The 20695-nt window shown below is 47.6% G+C and overlaps 1 protein-coding gene across 1 annotated transcript in view; it reads left to right on the forward strand.

Moving 5' to 3' along the window:
- VPS4B (vacuolar protein sorting 4 homolog B) overlaps positions 1–20695 on the forward strand; it is a 38681-nt gene that overhangs the window by 10001 nt on the left and 7985 nt on the right. Inside the window, exons 4-8 of the mRNA XM_040432122.1 lie at positions 1812–1876; positions 8629–8748; positions 8917–9073; positions 13652–13800; positions 13883–13964. Of these exons, the coding sequence (XP_040288056.1) occupies positions 1812–1876; positions 8629–8748; positions 8917–9073; positions 13652–13800; positions 13883–13964 (573 nt within the window). The remainder of the gene's footprint in view (positions 1–1811; positions 1877–8628; positions 8749–8916; positions 9074–13651; positions 13801–13882; positions 13965–20695) is intronic.

The raw sequence follows: 20695 nt of genomic DNA on the forward strand, positions 1-20695 counted from the left end.
GATCAGCGCTACTACACATGAGCCTTCAGATGACTGGAATAAAAAAAAAACTGAAAGTGACAGCTTGTAAACAAACTCTTTTTTTTTAACTGGTGTATCTCAGAAACGGCTAAGAAATTTTAATAAAGATCAATTCAAAATTATTTTAGCCCAAAATGAGTGAAATGCAATCATTAAAAAAAAAGCCCTCAAAGGTGTACATAGCCTTTAAACCTAGAGATGATTCATAAAAGTAAAAAGGAAGTATATGAAAAGTATGTGGATAGCTCACCACCCTCCTCAATAAGGTAGGGCGCTCTAGCCGAAAGACTGTTCACTCAGTCAGTCCAGGAAAGATAAGTAAAATAGAAAAAAACGGCTGGCACTCACTATGTGGTTCACATCAAACAACTATTTATTAACCGCTAATTCAACAATGGAATAATAGCAGCAATGCATACAATATTACAATTAAAACATAGATGTTAAAAAACCCCTAAAAAATAAATAATATAAAATACGATGCACTGATAATATCAATATTTGCAGAAAACGCACCAGAATAGAGTCTCCTGAAAATGTATTGGATTCTATAATGAACAACAGTAATCCTTTGCCTGATGGCAGTATGTATCCAAATCAGTTGTATCAGGGATACTGTCTCTTTAAGTAGAGAATATAGCCAAGTCCACAGGCTGTGTTAGCTAACACAGCCTGTGGACTTGGCTATATTCTCTATTTAAAGAGACAGTATCCCTGATACAACCGATTTGGATACATACTGCCATCAGGCAAAGGATTACTGTTGTTCATTATAGAATCCAATACATTTTCAGGAGACTCTATTCTGGTGCGTTTTCTGCAAATATTGATATTATCAGTGCATCGTATTTTATATTATTTATTTTTTAGGGGTTTTTTAACATCTATGTTTTAATTGTAATATTGTATGCATTGCTGCTATTATTCCATTGTTGAATTAGCGGTTAATAAATAGTTGTTTGATGTGAACCACATAGTGAGTGCCAGCCGTTTTTTTCCAAAAAGGAAGTATAGTTGCACTCGCTGTTTGTCATTCTTCAGTATTTTTTACAAGATACTGAAAAAACAAAACAAAAAAAAACTGAAATCCTGTAGAGAAGACCGGGGGTTAATCTCCTGCTTGTCCCCACCTGAGGTGCTGGGGTTAAGCAGAGGGGTGAGGTTTTCGTGCTCCAGTCAGTTGTCTTACAGGTATGCACAGGGTTGTGAGGTGAAGGCTGAGGGGGATCATGGCACAACTCCAGTGATTGTATTATATTTGTGGTTAATGATGTATGTCAATGTGCACATGCACCTAGTGAGAGGAGTGCTGGTGGACACGGACTTTCAGTCACTCTTTACAGCTAGATCTAGAAATTGCTTTCTCTCCTGCAAGGACCAGAGCCAGTACCTCTCCTGCCCGAAATGGCACAGATTATTGGTGGTGCTGAGGAGGGTCACAAAAAGGGAAAAGAACAGGGGGTGGAGTAATGTTAAAAACAAGTTGTTCTAACTACTTTTTGAAATGGTTATAGATAATCTCATGTCTTTGTAAAGCAATATAAATGGATTGGGTAGTTTCCACGTGTCATCATGGTTACATCTTCTGTGAAATTGGATCTGATGAGCTGTTGGATGGTATGCCTCTACTCTGCTGCCATTCTAAAGATGTGTGCTTCAAAATGACATGACGCTACAAAAGCAATTACTGGCCGCCATAGGTCTTACAATGTTCTGAAGTGTTTTGTTTTTTTGTCTCAAAATTCTGCTATTTTAAATTGAATTTAATTACATCTGTGACATTTATTTAGAAATGAAAGTGATGATGGAGATTCCGAGGACCCAGAGAAAAAGAAAATGCAGAGCCAGCTCCAAGGTAACTATATGGGTTCATACATACATTTAATAGTGTTCTGTGCATTTAAAGGGAGCTGGTCACCTCCAGCAAGGCCTATTAAGTACAGCAATACATGAATAGAACATCTGCCGCTGACTCCAGATCAGTAATTTGTATGTTGATTTTTACCCCCTTTACCCTGCTATGCGCCTGCAAATTAGCCGTGGAATGCATAGATAGTCCTGTCCATTATGTGCCCATACACAAGTCTTCTCAATGCATTCCATGGCTGGTTTGCAGGCCCACTAGAGGGGAATCTGGGTGAGTATTAACAGCAGCTTTCTAAACATGTTTCTCGCTCATATCATTGGGGGACACAGGACCGTGGGTATAGCTTGCTGCTGCCACTAGGAGGCGACACTAGGCTGAAAGCTGTTAGCTCCTCCCCTGCAGGCTATACCCCCTCCAGCCTGGAGAGAGCATATCAGTTTTTAGCTTAGTGTCGTAGGAGGCAGACCTCCCTGCTTTGCAGGGTGGCGTTTTTATTTTTTCTTCTGATTTTATTATTTTTATCTTTAATTCACAGACTACTGGAAGGGGGCACAGGGTCGCCTGCGTCCCTGTATCCCCGGGAGGCTGGCCGGTGTATCTAAGTCACCGCCTTGCCTCCCCCAAGAAGGCAAAGTGGACCAGGGCAGCCTCGCTCCCCTGCTTCCCCCCAGCAAGAGGGCCACCCTCTCTTCAGCCCTTCTCTGCCCGGACCCCTGTCGCATGGTGCCAGCGGTCATAGGGTGGCCCTGCTGGTGTTGCATCATAGGGTGAAGAACACGGATGAAGACAGGTAAGTAATCTGCTTCATCCCCCTAGCTGCAGGAGAACTCCTCCATCTTCCAACTCCCCGTCCGTCCGTTCTCTGGCCTCACTGCTCTCGCCGCACGGCCGCTCCGCGGCATATCGGGTCTATTTATTAGAGGCGGCGGCATAGCACACATTACCTTTTAGCCGCAGCGGTTCCAGTACCGCTGTGGTCAGGGCCGGACATGGGGATCATAGGCGTTCTGACCTCACTTCAGCATAGGCTGCCGTCCCCGGGCTGGAAGGGGGCGTGGCTTGCCGTTCCCCGGGCTGGAAGGGGGCGTGGCTTGCCGTTCCCCGGGCTGGAAGGGGGCGTGGCTTGCCGTTCCCCGGGCTGGAAGGGGGCATGGCTTGCCGTTCCCCGGGCTGGAAGGGGGCGTGGCTTGCCGTTCCCCGGGCTGGAAGGGGGCGTGGCTTGCCGTTCCCGGGCTGGAAGGGGGCGTGGCTTGCCGTTCCCGGGCTGGAAGGGGGCGTGGCTTGTTCTCCCGCCCTGATTCAGCTTCCTGATTCTTCCTCTGCACTGCGTGGGTAGGATACAGGACCTGGGACCTCCATACTGGTAGGCAATCGATACCCCCATCCAGCAGGAGATTTGACCATGTCTGACCCGGCTACTGACCCCCACCAGGCACCCTGTAGGACCACTTACTATGCCTGCTCCTTATGTTCGGAGAAATTCCTTCGTGGTCAGTCACTATCACTGTGCTCTGCATGTCAGAAACCTGCACAGAGCCATCCCCCTAGGGCACAACATCCCACAGAAGCCCTGGAGCGGCCTGTCCAGGGGGAACCAGACTGGGCAAGGTCCCTGTCACGGGCAGTGGAAGACCTCTCAAAAATCTCCCATTCCACCCTTTCATTGCTGGGTCGTTTGGTAGAGAAATCACCACCGGCGCAACCCGCACAGTCGCATAGCGCACAAACCAGAGGTAGACTTCCTAGTAAGCGCCCCAGAGCAGGCACCCATTCCTCCTCTGACGCCTCAGCATCCCCCCCTGCTCCTGGATCCCATTCACAGGCGTCCTCCCTTTTAGGCGACGCACTGTCAGAAGGAGAGCTTGGGGATTCGGATGCAGATATGGATCCGGAGCACTCTTCTCAGATTGCATCCATGGTGGATAGCCTGATATCGGCAATAAGGGACACCTTCCAGGTTCAGGAGGACCTTCCCTCCACTAGCCAACAAGGGGTGTCATTTCTGCGTACAAAGCAGAACCCCAAATCGTTCCCATTACACGACGATTTTTCTATCGTTGTCACGAAGGCTTGGGACCAGCCAGGTTTGCGTTTCATTATTCCGAAACGCCTAGACCTACTCTACCCTTTTCCACGCGAGTCCGTGGACAAATGGTCCTCCCCACCGAAGGTGGACCCACCGGTTGCTCGCTTGGCAAAATTCACTACCATCCCGGTGGCAGATGGCTCGTCCCTCCAGGATCCAGTGGACCGCCGCATAGAGTCACTCTCTAAGTCGATCTTTACGGCGAGCGGTTCGGCATTGCGGCCGATTTTCGCCTCTGCCAGGGTAGCCAAAGCAGTTTCGGAGTGGTCCCTCCATTTGAACCAGGACATAGCGTCCGACCTCCCTCCCGCTGAACTTCAATCGTCAGCGCTCCAAATTTCTCAGGCAGGGAAATATCTCTGTGAAGCGGCTCTGGATGCTGGGACTATGATCGCCCGTTCCTCAGCTCTCGCCACTTCCATCCGCCGGGAGTTGTGGCTCAAGGCCTGGAAAGCCGATTCCTCATCTAAGCGCTCCCTGTTGAGGCTTCCGTTCTCGGGGTCTCGGCTATTTGGGTCCAAATTAGATGAGATTATTTCGGAGGCTACGGGTGGAAAAAGCACCCATCTGCCCCAACCCAGGGCAAAGCGGCCTTTTCAGTCCAGAACTTCATCTTCTCGCTTTCAGTCCTTTCGCCGCTTTTCGGGCACCCGTTCAGCACCCACCTCAGCGGCGGGGCCGCCCAATCAGGATCGGCGGAAAGGACCGTCCTTTAAGCCCCAGCAGGCCTGGCGTCCGCAGCCTCGCACAGCCCCAGGTAAGCAGCCTTCAGCATGAAGGTTTGTCCCCACCCTCACAGGTGGGGGGGCGTCTTCTCCTGTTTCAGGAGATTTGGCACGCCCATATTCCGGACGCATGGGCGCTCGAGGTTGTCTCCTCGGGCTACAAAATAGAGTTCAGGTCTCTCCCCCCCCCCAACCGCTTCTTCCTCTCCCAGCCCTCCAGGGATCCCATCCGGGCCGCGGCTCTTTTGCACGCAGTCCAGTCACTTCTCTCACGGGGGGTGATTTCCCCTGTTCCCTTGGAGGAGCGGTTTACGGGTTTTTATTCCAACCTGTTTGTGGTCCCCAAAAAGGAGGGCGATGTGAGGCCAGTGCTGGACCTAAAACTGTTGAACCGTTATCTGCGGGTTCAAAGGTTCAGGATGGAGTCCCTTCGTTCCGTGGTTGCTTCACTGGTGAAAGGGGAGCACATGGTGTCCTTAGACATCCAGGATGCATATCTCCACATCCCCATCGCCACAGCCCACCAACGGTTCCTTCGATTTGCCATCCAGGCAGCTCATTACCAGTTCGTCGCTCTGCCGTTCGGTCTGGCGACGGCTCCGCGAGTATTTACAAAAGTTCTTGCCCCTCTTCTGGGGATTCTGCGGTCCAGAGGCATTACTCTTCTTCTCCCGTATCTGGACGACATCTTAATCAAGGCACCTACAGCGGCTCAATGCGAAGAGAGTCTTCAGATTACGATGAGCACCCTCACTCGCTTCGGGTGGATTATCAACCTGAGGAAGTCATGCCTGTCTCCCACCACTCAGATCAGATTCTTGGGCATGACACTGGACTCCGAGGCTGCCGTGGTGCGTCTACCACTGGACAAGAGATCGGACATTCAGAGGACGGTGCGTCTGCTCATTCAGCGCCGCAGGGTGTCGATTCGCAGCTGCATGCGAGTACTGGGCCTGATGGTGGCCTCCTTCGAGGCGATTCCATTCGCCCAGTTCCACACCAGGGATTTTCGGAGGCTCATTTTGTCCTCCTGGGACAAGTCCCGGGATTCTCTGGACCTCAGGATCTCTCTGTCCCACCCAGTGCGCGCGGCTCTGGGCTGGTGGATGGTACCGGACCACATGTCCTCGGGGAAGTCCTTCCTTCCAGTGTCATGGACGGTGGTCACGACCGACGCCAGCCTCAGCGGCTGGGGAGGGGTCTTCGGTACCCGGACAGCCCAAGGCGTTTGGTCTCCGTCGGAGTCCAAACTACCTATCAATATACTGGAGCTCCGGGCCATCTACCTCTCCCTCTGCCATTGGACCCCCTACTTGCAGGGCCGTCCGGTCAGGATACAGTCGGACAACGCTACAGCGGTTGCCTATATCAACCACCAAGGGGGGACTCGCAGCGGGACGGTGATGAACGAGGCTGCAAGGATTCTGCAGTGGGCGGAAGCCCATGTTCCGGTGATCTCGGCTATATTCATCCCGGGTGTGGACAATTGGACAGCGGACTTCCTCAGCCGAACGACGGACTCGGGGGAGTGGTCTCTCCATCCGGAGGTGTTCGAGGACCTTTGTCTCCGGTGGGGACGCCCAGAAGTGGATCTGATGGCGTCCAGGCTAAATCACAAACTCCCGTGCTTTCTGTCTCGCGCAAGAGATCCGATGGCGTATGACGTGGACGCCCTCGTGGCTCCGTGGGACAACTTTACGTTTCTGTACGTGTTCCCTCCGTTACCGCTCCTACCTCGGATCCTACGCAGAATCAGGATGGAGGGCATTCAGACGCTTCTGATCGCCCCAGACTGGCCTCGTCGAGCTTGGTACTCAGAGCTCATTCTTCTTCTGGGAGACGTGCCGTGGCCCCTTCCACTCAGGCCCGACCTGCTCTCACAGGGCCCAGTCTTCCACCAGGGTTTAAATACGCTACGTTTAACGGCGTGGCTATTGAAACCTTCCTGTTGAAGCAAAGAGGTTTCTCCGATGCAGTTGTTCGCACGATGATTAGGGCTAGGAAGCCCTCCTCCGCCAAGATCTATTATCAGACGTGGAAATCTTTCCTCAAATTCTGTGAGGACAGGGATCTTCCTCCCAGGCAGTTTTCCCTCCCTACAGTGCTGGCTTTCCTTCAGGCGGTTTTAGAGCTGGGACTAGCTCTGAGTTCGCTGAAAGGTCAGGTTTCTGCTCTTTCCATTTTTTTCCAGCGTACACTGGCGGTGTTGGGTCCGGTCAAGACTTTCATACAGGGAGTGGCTCACACCGCAGTCCCTTATCGGCCACCGTTGCATTCCTGGGACCTGAATCTGGTGCTGGTAGCGCTCCAGTCCGAGCCATTTGAACCTCTGCGATCAGTCTCCCTTCGCATGCTTTCATGGAAGGTTGCGTTTCTGGTTGCAATTACCTCCATCCGGCGGGTGTTGGAACTGGCGGCTCTCTCGTCCAAAGAGCCCTTCTTGGTGTTTCATCAAGACAAGGTAGTACTCCGGACAGTGCCGTCCTTCCTGCCGAAGGTGGTGTCGGTGTTTCATGTTAATGAGGACATTGTTCTGCCCTCTTTTTGCCCTGAGCCTTCTCATCCTAGGGAGGTGGCTCTCCACCGTCTGGATGTGGTACGGGCCTTGCGGATCTACCTGGCAGTGGTGGCCCCTTTTAGACGTACGGACTCCCTGTTCGTAATCTCGGAAGGTCCTCGTAAAGGTTTGGCAGCCTCGAAGGTGACGATTGCTCGGTGGATTAGATCGGCCATTGCAGAGGCCTACCGCTCTAAGGGCAAGGTTCCTCCTCCCGGTATCACGGCTCACTCTACCCGGGCGGTCGGGGCTTCTTGGGCTCACCTTCACCACGCTTCGGCGTCTCAATTGTGTAAGGCAGTGACTTGGTCCTCTTTACACACCTTCACAAAATTTTACCGAGTGCATTCTTTCGCCTCGGCGGATGCTGCTCTTGGCCGCAGAGTTTTGCAGGCCGCAGTGTAGTGTCTTACCGGAGGGAGTTGGTTTTGTTCTGGGCCAGTGGTTGTTTCCCGCCCCGGGGACTGCTTTAGGACGTCCCACGGTCCTGTGTCCCCCAATGATATGAGCGAGAAAACGAGATTTTTGTGAACTCACCTGTAAAATCTCTTTCTCGCTTTATTCATTGGGGGACACAGCACCCACCCATTTTTTCTTTTATTATGAGGCCAGTGGGTCCGAGTTGCCGTTTGGGGCTGGTGTCCGTTTTTTTTTTTTTTTGTTGGGCAGTGGTCCTTACTGGTTGTGTTTTTGTTTCGGTACTGTTTCTCCTACTGCTGAAGCACAAACTGATATGCTCTCTCCAGGCTGGAGGGGGTATAGCCTGCAGGGGAGGAGCTAACAGCTTTCAGCCTAGTGTCGCCTCCTAGTGGCAGCAGCAAGCTATACCCACGGTCCTGTGTCCCCCAATGAATAAAGCGAGAAAGAGATTTTACAGGTGAGTTCACAAAAATCTCGTTATTGCCATACTTATTAGGGCTTGTGGGTTCTTTGAGCTGTTTATGGTTTAAGAATTTGGCTCATCTCAGATATTGTTGTCATATCACAAGGATATGCCAGCAGTGTCAGATAGGGGTGGATACTGCGAATGAGTGCCTTGCTCTCCATTCATTGCTATAGGAATTCAGAAAATGGAGCACTCAGCTATTCTCAAGAGAGCACACCGCTGAGGTGTGGTCGCTGCTCTCGGTTCACTTCAGGGGGTTCTTTTCTGCAGATAGAACCAGGTCCCAGAGGTAGGAGACACGCACTGAGCAATATGACATCAGTGACTGAGATGAGCCAACCTCTTTTAAGGTTTTTTCAGTTTTTCTCATTGACATTAATATATTTTTCTTTACATGTTTTTTTTGTATGTATTGCTTTCCTTCAGTGTAGCCAACAGTTTATTTTGCAATGTTTCTAATTACTGATGTTGTCCATTTATGTTCAGGTGCCATTGTCATGGAAAAACCAAACATCAAGTGGAATGATGTTGCAGGATTGGAAGGCGCTAAAGAAGCACTAAAAGAAGCTGTCATTTTACCAATAAAATTCCCTCATCTGTTTACAGGTAAACATGGTTGGGGGAGAGGAGTGAATTTGTTTGCCCTTTAAAGCATGGTAGATACTGAAGCAAACTTTGCCTGTTTGTCCTTCCAAGAACAACAGAAACCCATGACACAGAAATAGTGGAAGCGTGAACAATTCCTAATCTACATTGCTTCTGTATGTTTTCCAGGCAAGAGAACTCCCTGGAGAGGAATACTTCTTTTTGGACCACCAGGGACAGGGAAGTCCTACCTGGCTAAAGCTGTGGCTACAGAGGCAAACAATTCCACATTCTTTTCAATATCTTCTTCTGACCTGGTTTCCAAATGGTTGGGAGAAAGTGAAAAGTGAGTAAACTTGTCAATCTGCCTCTACTTTTAAAGGTGTGTTTTAGAGGCGCTGAGTTGCATTTTTCAACACGACTAGACAAATCACTACAAAAGAAGGCAAAAATCAGATTAAAAATGATGTGTATTTATACAGCCGTGGAATTCGGAGCCCTATATTAGAAAGATTTCTGTTTTTTTTTAAATCAGATAATTTTTATTTGAGTTTCATAAAAACAAAATATTATTACAGTAACAACCCCTTACACCCACCCACCCCCCTCTTCCCACCCACCCCTTCTTCAGTCCTGCGACCAAGTAAAGTCCAGAGTCATTTCCGTGATAGTCTTTGTAACACCATACACCATTAACATACTCTCTCCCATATATCTTCCGTGACCGCCATTCCATCCCTTGTCTTCAACAGCTCACATATTCATCTTTCATCCATCCAACATATAAATGGTCACCATTCTTCCCAACAGGCAAGAAATAAAATAAAATAATCCAGCATACAATATTTTGGACATTTTCCACCCAATATACTATTAATTAATGTTGTAATATCTCAACCACGAGAACCATACTATTTCAAATTTTTTGACCGCTCCTCTCTTCTGATAGACATACCTTTCCAACTTTACCAAGATGTGAACCCTGTCTATTAGCTCTTTCAATGTAGGTGCTTCTGGATCTATCCAATGTTGTGCAATACTTTTCCTGGCTTGATATAAAACACGCATAATGGCCGTTTTCTTTTTTGCCATTCCTGGCTGAACTTTAACACATCCTAAAACACACACTAGTGGTGCAACCTCTATGTTAGTTTGGAACACAACATTTATCAAGTTCACAACATCCATCCAGTATCTCCTAAGCTTTGGACAATTCCACATCAGATGGATTAGATCAGCGTTATGCCTATTACACCTCGGGCAACAGTCATCTGCTCTATATCCCATCTTTTTCAACAAAACCGGGGTTCTGTATACCCTGTGCATCAGGTACAATTGTGATACCCGTTGTGCTTCACTCACTGCTATGGTTTGAAAATTCTTCATTACTTCCTCCCATAAGTCCTCAGTTAGATCTCCAATGTCAGACTTCCATTTCCCATATAGTCCTAACGGCCTATTTTTATACTGCACTTCCATCAGGGTCATGTAATGAAGAGATATTACCCCATTTGTGCTCCCCTGCGTTGTGGTGAGGTCTATAATACTATGCTTCGGTGCCTGAACAATGTTTTCATGTTTTATTTGCGATCGTATAGCATGTCTGAGCTGAAGATAAAGATAAAAAGAGTTATGTGGTATATTAAATTCTTGTTTTAGTTGTGCAAATTCTTTTAGATTGTTATTAGAGAATAACTGAACCATTCTATTAAGACCATACCTCTCCCACCCCTTTGTTTCTGACACTTTACCTACTTCTTTATACATATAGTTCGGCCATATTGGTGTATATTTTGTATATCCTGATATTTTAGCCATAGACCTGGCTTTCCACCATATTTTGTGTATCACTCTCAATATCTGATATTGCGCACCTCTATCATAAAAAGTACCCTCTTCCAAGGCTGATAGCAAACATTTTTTCCCTATAAGGTGTTTCACTATTTTTCCCGTCTTGTTTAGGTTTTCACTGTCTCCCCAACCCCTGATATGCTGCAGTTGGGCTGCGACATAATACACCCAAGGGTCTGGTATAGCTAGTCCCCCATGCGTTTTAGGCCTCTGTAATGTACTTAGTTTTATGCGAGGAACACCTCGTTTCCATATAAGATCCCTAAAAATTGTATTAACCTTGTGGAAAAAACGGATTGGAATCCATATTGGAGCATTATGGACGAGATATAACAGTTGGGGCATAAGAATCATTTTTATAAGGTTGGCTCTGCCAATCAACGTAAGGGGTAACTTAGTCCATGCTTGCATTTTACTCCTGAACTTTTCAAGTAGGGGTACTAGATTCAGATCACTATATTCTCGAGTATCAGTAGATATTTTCACCCCCAAGTACGTAAAGGATGTAACAACTTTGAGATCTGATGACACTAGCAAAGACGGATTCACTGTTTTAGATAAAGGCATTACAGTAGATTTTGACCAATTTATGGTCAATCCAGATAGTTGGCCAAAGTCATTTATAATCTTAATAGCTTCCGAAAGGGATGTTTCCCAATCTTCCAAAAATAACAACAAGTCGTCTGCATATAATGCGACTTTTTCTATAAGATTCCCATATTGAAAACCTTTTACTAGACCTGCACTTCTAAGGGCTTCAGCTAGCGGCTCTATCGCCACCGCAAACAATAGTGGTGACAGAGGGCACCCCTGCCTAGTCCCCCTATAAATATTGAATGGGTCTGATAAATTACCATTTACTCTTACGGACGCTCTAGGACTAGCATATAATAACTGTATCCATTTTATGAACTCTGGGCCAAAGCCCATCTTCTGGAGTACAGACCACAAATACCGCCATTCCACACTGTCAAATGCTTTGGCCGCATCAAGAGATGCGACCGCCGCATTCGAGGTGTGAACATGACCTGCCTGAATATTTAAAAACAGACGCCTAATATTCACCGCTGTGGACATATTTGGCATAAAGCCAGCTTGGTCGGTATGTATGAGAGATGTAATTACTGTATTTAAGCGATTCGCCAGCACTTTTGCCAAGATCTTCACATCCACTGGAAGCAAAGATATAGGTCTATAAGAATCAGCTTCTAGAACGTCTTTACCTGGTTTTGGTAACACCACAATTATGGCCTCATTCATAGACAGCGGTAAACTACCCAAACCCTTAGCTTCTTCACACACCTCCAACAACTGAGGCAAAAGTGTTGAAGCATAAGACTTGTATATTTCCACCGGTAACCCATCTTTGCCGGGAGCTTTATTATTGGCCATATCACAGAGGGCTAACTCCATTTCTTTTAATGTTATAGGCCCCTCAAGCATATTCCTCTGATCCTCAGAGAGGACATTTAAATGTAACGGGTGTAGGAAGCCCTGCAAATCCTCATCCGTTGCACGCATCTTAGTCTCATATAAAGAAGAATAAAATGTGTGCATGATTTTCAGTATATGCTCTGATGATGTGTGTATGTTCCCCTCCCTATCCCTAAGAGCCGCTATGTATGCTGTTTGTTGTTGGGCTTTAGAGATTAATGCTAACATCCTACCTGCCTTCTCTCCTTCTTCATAATGGGATTGTTTTGAGAAGAACCTTTTATTTTGTGCAGTTTGTAGTAGATTGTCGTTCAGTTTTTGTTGTGCCTCCCGCCATCTCTTTTCCATTGTTACGTCCGGTGAAACAATGTACTCCGCTTCTGTTGTTTCCACCTCAGCCATTAGTCTACGTACATTAAACCTGGATTCATTTTTCTTTTTATTTATGTCAGCTATTAATAACCCCCTTAAGAAAGCTTTCATTGTATCCCATACTATCATTTTGGGGGCTGATGGATTATTAAGTGTGAAAAATTCCTTCAATTTCTCCCCTATTCCACCAATATCTGGAAGTATATGCAGCCAGTACGGATTGAATTTCCATACCTTAATGCCTTTATATTGGGAAGAAAGAAAGTCAGCCGTTGCCATCACTGGGGAATGATCTGAGATCCTTCGTGGGAGATATTCCACCTTTTGGACATATTGTCCCATGCTCTCATTACCCAATATCATATCTATCCTTGACAAGGAACCATATGTTGTAGAATAGCATGAATATTGTTTTGTTTGTGGATGTTTCATCCTCCAGTAATCCAACAGGGAGACCTCCTGAATTAATTTACCAAACTGAGTGACACCACCCCCCGCAGATTGTGGACCCCCACTCATTCTATCCATATCAGTATGTATTACCGTATTGAAATCTCCTAACATTAAAACCGGGACCTCTGGTAGATCCGTCATAAAACCCAGAGCAGTTCTGAGCACAGTAGGGGAATACGGCGGCGGTATATACATTCCTATTATAACACATCTTGTATTAAATACAGTACAATATAAACATATAAATCTCCCTTCAGTATCTATTTTTTGGGATAGGCATTTAAATGGTATATTCCTGTGTATGAGAACACTCACACCCCTTGCATATGTGGAATAGGTAGCATGAAAACAATGCCCCGCCCAACGGGGACTGAGCAGCGATGTCTGTTCTTTAGACAAATGTGTTTCCTGTAAGCAACAGATCACGGGGTGGCATTGCCTCATGCCATCCAATATTGCCTTTCTCTTGTTATTATCTTTTACCCCTCTGACATTCCAACTAACAAATTTAATTGTTCCTGCCATCCCTACACGTTGCACACATATTTTTCGGGTAGAACCCTATATAAATATAAGACATATCAAGACATTTCTCTGGTGTATGGTATACAAACCAAGCTCTAACATAGTTAGTCTGAACCATCATGGTCGCAGTATCTGAACAAACAACTGGTAACTTCCCCTTTAACAGTTTTGTCTCTAAAAAGACAAGGTTAGTGCTTCAACCTCCTCCACGAGTCCCCACTACAGAAAGATTTCTGTTTAATGACTTCCACGTGTTTAGAGTGCTTATAAATGAACCTCTGTATTACAGGTTGGTGAAGAATTTATTTCAGCTTGCCAGGGAGCACAAGCCGTCAATCATCTTCATTGATGAGGTTGATTCGCTGTGTGGCTCAAGAAGTGAGAATGAAAGTGAAGCTGCCAGGAGGATCAAAACTGAATTCTTGGTCCAAATGCAAGGCAAGATATGTTCATCTAGATTCTTGGTTTCTAGCTGGAATTGAAGAACGCTTTGTGTCTAATGTGTATTACTGATTTTTAGGTGTTGGAATTGACAATGAAGGTATTTTAGTACTTGGAGCCACAAATATACCTTGGGTGCTGGATTCCGCAATTAGGAGACGGTATGTTGACAGTTTCTCTGCCATTTATGCTATGTAATGGTCTTCGAACCCTTTACCAGTGAGTGAGTGCATTGAGGTAATGAAGTATTAACCACTATTCTGTCGGACAATGCTTAAAAGGGGTATTCCGGTTGAAGCATGATATCCATTGTTATACCTTGGATAGGGGATAACTGAGCTAAATTAGGATTAGACTGCTGGGACCATCACAAATTACGAGAGTGAGGACTTCCATCCCCTGCAGGACATAATATGAAGACACCCACCAAAGAACAAGCCTCTATTTGAAGTAGTCACACTGTAACTATATCACCAAGACAGAAAATAAGGTACTAGATCAAAAATTGCATATTAAAAACATTATTAGAATGCCATACTAATAAAGGAACGCCAAAAATTTACACAGATAAACGAGAGGGTTCACCCCTGGCTTATCTGGAGACATGGCGGGTGAGCTCTGTTATTGTACTTATAATGTAGAGGTTCTGACTTAAGTTACATTGATATTTTTGATGTAGGCTCACCCTCTTGTTTTTTCTGTATCAATTCTTGGTATTACTTTTTTAGTAAGGTATTCTAATAAAGATGGTGGGGTCATTTATGCCGCCAGACTTAATAACCCCTATAGTTGGCAGTGGATAAGCCGGAGTTATGAAGCGGTGCCAGTCTAAGGCCTCTTGCACACGACCGTATGCTCTCTGTGACATACCGTCCGTGAGCGAGCCATATGTCCCGGAGCGGCATTGATCGTGCTCACGGGAGCGCACAGCATCATAGGTTACAATGATGCTGTGCACATCGGGCCGCCCGCTGGGCTATTGTCCTGCACTCATATGATCTTATGAGTGCGCACGATCCATGCCGCTCTGGGACATATGGCCCGCTCGCGGACGTTATGTCACGGAGGGCATACGATCGTGTGCAAGAGGCCTAAATGTAAGCCAGCTTCCTAGCTAAAACCGGCTTAGATGAAGAAGATGGACCTGCCCTTTTATTTTTGGACCTGGGGTGAGCTGGAAAAAGTCAGATTGCAGCACAAATAACCTTTGTGCCGCAGTCTGCACCAGTCTGTTTTTAACATGCAATTTTTGGTCTAGTACCTTTCCTGTTTTGGTGACATAATACAAAGACGTCGCAAGCACCACAGACTGCAATACTATAGTATTATAGTCTGTGGTATAAGCGATTAAACGATCACATGTTCAAGTCCCCTAGAGGAAATAAATTTTAATATATTCAAATCACTCCCTATGAGTTTTGTACCTAATTGGATCCAGACAGCAATTTACTGTCATTTAGAGCGATGACCGTACATTGTTTAAAGTGTACCTAAACTTTCAGAAAAACTTTTCACAATAAGCTGCCATATCCCCCCCCCCCCCCCCCCCTTTTTGGATTTTGCATCTCTAATTCTCAGTTGTCTGTGAGCTGGTGGGTGCAGACTACTGTAATGAGGTCTACCCATAGACTACACATGGGAGAAAGCAGATTCTGCTTCCTAATTCTCTAACTCAGAAGCACCACATAGGACATTATACTGAAGTACTGATCAGTACATACAGTATGTGTGATATAGAGTGAGAAATAACACTATAACCCTCTCTGTGTCTGCTTTTCTCTCTCCAATTCCTCATCCTCTCCATATACTAATGTTGGGTAGGCGGCCTTGTCTTGATTTCAAAAGATGGATTTTTTACAAATTTCAGAGAGAATGTTAGTTTAGCAAAGGCGGGATGGAGAAAACGGCTAGTAACTGAAGAACCCAGCATTTTTCTCTGTTAAGATATATTACAACGTTTCTTATACTCATCTGTGCTATTGGTTTATGCAAAGTTGTGTAAAAATACAGTAGCCATTTAAAAAATGTTATGTATTAAAGAGGACCTTTTCATTACAATAAAAAATCTAATCTAAGTATGCTGACATGGAGAGCGGCGCCCGGGGATCTCCCTGCACTTACTATTATACCTGGGCGCCGCTCTGGTATCTTCCGCTGGCCAATCGCAGCGCTCAGCTCATAGCCTGAGTTTTTTTTTCTCCCAGGCTATGAGCTGAGTGCTGCGATTGGCCAGCACTCCAGCCTGGGAGAAGGAGACGCCCAGGAGAACAAGAGCAGGCTCCTCCCAGTTGAGCCAAAAATCTGAAGATATGGGAGAACGGAGCGGCGCCCAGGGATAATAGTAAGTGCAGGGAGATCCCTGGGCGCCGCTCTCCATGTCTGTATACTTGGTTTAGATTTTTTATTGTAATGAAAGGTCCTCTTTGAATACCATGCTGTGTCGTAAAAGAAATTGAACACAATTTTTGTAAGTAAGTCAATTTGAGTTAGTTACAAAAATATATAAAACATGTACTTATTCTATAGCTCATCCAGTAAAGGAACTAGCTTTTTTTTTTTATGCATTTCCCCAGTACAAAAAATTCACATAAATCTACCACTTATGTACACAATATTGATTTATAAAAAGAAATGTACATTTTCCCTACAAAAAAAACAACAAGGCTTTAACCCCTTCAGGACACATCCTAATTTTGCAAATCTGATGTGTCACCCTGCGATTTTGCAAGTTCTCCCACTTAGAAATCATGGTGGGGGCTGAAATTCACATTGTAGGTGCATTCCCACTCAGAGACAGAATAAAAAAAGGAAATCACGATCTATGATTTAAAAATAAATTATTTGTCTTGCACTGCTGAACAGAAGTATTTGAACACCTGAGAAAATCTGTGTTAATATTTGGTACAGAAGCCTTTGTTTGCAATTACAGAGGTCAAACGTTTCCTGTAGTTCTTGACCAGGTTTGCACACACTGCAACAGGGATTTTGGCCCACTCCTTCACACAGATCTCCTCTAGATCTGCCAGGTTTCGGGGCTGTCGCTGAGCAACACAGAGTTTCAGCTCCCTCCAAAGATGTTCTATTGGATTTAGGTCTGGAGACTGGCTAGGCCACTCCAGAACCTTGATATGCTTCTTACGGAGCCACTCCTTGGTTATCCTGGCTGTGTGCTTCGGGTCATTGTCATGTTGGAAAACCCAGCCACGACCCATCTTCAATGCTCTGACTGAGGGAAGGAGGTTGTTGCTCAAAATCTCACAATAAATGGCCACATTCACCCTCTCCTTAATACAGTGCAGTTGTCCTGTCCCCTTCGCACAAAAGCACCCCCAAAGCATGATGTTACCACCCCCCATGCTTCACAGTAGTGATAGTGTTCTTGGGATGCAACTCATCCTTCTTTTTCCTCCAAACAGGACGAGTGAAGTTTAGACCAAAAAGTTCTACTTTGGTCTCATCTGACCACATGACTTTCTCCCATGCCTCCTCTGGATCATCCAGATGGTCATTGGCAAACTTCAGACGGGCCTGGACATGTGATGACTTGAGCAGGGGAACCTTCTGTGCAATGCATGATTTGAAACAATGACTGCGTAGTGTTCTACCGACTGACCTTTAAATCTGTGGTCCCAGCTCTCTTCGTGTTATTGACCAGCTCCTTCCTTGTAGTTCTGGGCTGATTCACTGATAAGAAAGGTGAGGATACTCCATGAGGTGAGATCTTGCATGGAGCCCCGTAGTCTTTAGCCTCTTCCATTTTCTAACAATTACTCCGACAGTTGATCTATTTTCACCAAGCTGCTTAGCAATTGCCCCGTAGCCCTTTCCCGCCTTGTGGAGGTCCACAATTTTGTCTCTGGTGTCTTTCATCTTTGGTCTTGCCCATGGTAGTAGTTGGCGACTGACTGACTGTAGGGTGGACAGGCGTCTTTAAAGAGCTCAGACAGGTGCTACTAAGTTAGATTAATGAGTGGAGTAGAGGTGGACTTTTTAAAGGCACAGTAACAGGTCTTTGAGAGCCAGAATTCTTGCTGTTTCTCAGGTGTTCAAATACTTATGTTCAGCAGTGCAAGACAAATAAATAAATTCTTTAAAAATCATACAATGTGATTTCCTGAATTTATTTATTTTTGCACCTACAATGTGAATTTCAGACCCCTCCATGATTTCTAATTGGGAGAACTTGCAAAATCGCAGGGTGTTAAAATACTTCTGTTCCTCACGGTATTGTACTTCATGACAGTGGTAAAATAGAGTAAAAAAAATCAATTTCTCGCCCAGTTTCCTTGGGGGACACAGAAGACCTTGGGTATAGCTCATCTCCATAGGAGGCGTGACACTAAGTGAAAGCTGTTAAGCCCCTCCTCCACAGCTATACCCTCAGCCTGGAGAGAGAGACTGCCAGTTTTTTGCTTAGTGTCCAAGGAGGCAAGACACTCCCTGCTCTGCAGGGCTGTTTTCTCCTTGTTTAAATTTTAGATTTTTACTTTTTTCTTTTCTTTTTGTTCCAGATCATCAGGGATAACAGAGACGCACTAGACCTCTCTGTTCTCCCGGGGTTGAGCTGCGCCAGTGCCGGTCACCCGCACTGCTGCCTCCCCCACAGAAGACAAGGTGGATGAGGGCAGCCCAGCTCCCCTACATCCCGCCAGCGCAAGGGTCGCCCGCACGCCAAGTCCCTCTTCCAGCGTCCTGCCACTACGGTGCCAGTAGCTGAAGGGACGACCCTGCTGGAATGGACCGAGGGTGAAGACGGCTGTGGTAAGAGAGAGGCTTCTCCAGCCCTACGTCCCCCACCCTGGTCTCCTGCGTGCCTGACCCCCATACTGGGCCTCTAGTCCCCTGCTAGATCTATGCTGGCCCCTGGGGTGCCGCAGAGCGGCAATCTCCTTCTGCCCCCCCCCCCCCCCCCTGCCTGGCTCCCATAGACATGCAGCCAGTGGCTGTCTCCACAGCCAGCTACAGAAGCGGCAACATAGAGAAATAAACTATCAGCACAGGCACCCGGTCTCTGGGTCCCCCCCTACATCTCCTACCGGAGTGTTGCTCCAGGCCTGAGGCTCCTGACGGCTGTGGAGTAAGGCCTCGCCTCCGGCCGACATTGGTATTCCGGTGCGGCCGGGCGCCGCAAAAATCTTAGCCCAGGCTCCGCGGCCTGCTAGGCCGCCATTCTGGGTCCCTGACTTTTCCGGCCGGCGGGGTGGGCTCCCGCGGCCGGCAAGCCGCCATTCCGAGCCCCTGACTCTTCCGGCCGGCGGGGTGGGCTCCCGCGGCCGGCAAGCCGCCATTCTGGGCCCCTGACTCTTCCGGCCGGCGGGGTGGGCTCCCGCGGCCGGCTTTGGGCTTGACTTCTAGGCCCAGCAGGCCCCGGCCGACCGTCGGTGTCGGTCGGTGGGGCTCCGCAAATTTTGGCTCAGGCTTCGCGGCCTGCTGGGCCGCAATTCCGACCGGCCCGCGGGGTGGGCACCCGCGGCCGGTTTGATGCGCCGCTCCGCCTCAGGTCCCGGCGGTACATACCGGGCGCCGCAAAATTTAGACCCCGGCTTCACGGCCTACTAGGCCGCAAAATTCCGGCCTCTGGTGGAGGGGGCGGGAACTTCTCCAGGCGCGACTTCTTCCCGCCGGGAGGTTCCTCCGCCCCCAGGGGATCGCAGCGCCGCCCTCCAGGCCGGATCCATGTTAACCCTTTGGGTACATGCCGGATCCCAATGGGCCTGTATGGCTGGCCTCCCTTTTTCCTGACTACTGTGCCCCTATATGGTGGCCCCTTTTAGCCTCAGAGAGGCTGTGTTTTAAAAAAAAAAAGAAATAATAAATATATAATAATAACAGATTTCTTTTGGACTGCGCAGGACGCTGCAGCCTCATCAGTAGTGCTGCATGTCTGCATGCCCTCTTTCCACAGGCGGCATAGTGTTGCGCTCCCAACCTGCGTCGCTGCTAGGGCATTTCCCCTTTTAGGCGGTTTTCCTGCCCTCTTCCAGGATACGGCGCTGGCCAAGTGCATGCGGCCCTTCCGTAGGCAGCATTCATCATCTCTCCAGTTATGGTGCCTGCCATGTGCATCCCCCCCTCCTAGGCGGGATACTGCACTCTTCCTGGCTGCCGGCTGGCCATGTGTATGACCCCCTTTTAGGCGGAATACTGCACCTTCACTGGATACGGTGCTGGCCATGTGCACGACCCCCTTCCATAGGCGGAATGCTGCACTCTCTATGGATTTGCTGCCGGCCATGTGCACGACCCCCTTCTCTAGGCGGAACGCTGCACTCTCACTGGATTCACTGCCGGCCATGTGCGTGACCCCCTTCCATGGGCGGAACGCAGCGCTCTCACTGGATTAGTTGCTGATCATGTGCATGACCCCCCTTTTTAGGCGGAATACTGCACTCTCACCGGATACGGTACTGGCTATGTGCGCGACCCCCCTCCATAGGCGGAACGCTGCACTCTCTCTGATGGGCTATGATGTACTTATGTACTATGTTACTATGCTGCACTCTCACTGGTTTCGCTGCCGGCCATAGGCATGACTCAGGCAGCATATATACATCCCTCTGTCTATGGTTGTTTTCTCGCAGGTATGTTACTGGCCATGTGCATGTACCCCATACATGGCGGGGTGCTTGCACTCTCGCTGGATCCGCTGTCGGCCATATGCATGACCCCTCTTCCGTGGGCAGTGTACGCACTCTCGCTGGATTCGCTGCCTGCCATGGGCATGCCTTCCTTCCTCAGGTGACATACACACATTCTCACTGACTGTGTTTGTCTCTCACCAGTACGTTGCTGGCCATGTGTATGACTCCCATACATGGCGGGTGCACGCACTCTCCCTGGATGAGATGCTGGCCATGTGCATTACCCCCCCCTTTTTTTCTGGGCGGCATGC

Source organism: Bufo bufo, chromosome 5 (assembly GCF_905171765.1).
Source record: "Bufo bufo chromosome 5, aBufBuf1.1, whole genome shotgun sequence".
NCBI classification, from domain to species: Eukaryota; Metazoa; Chordata; class Amphibia; order Anura; family Bufonidae; genus Bufo; species Bufo bufo.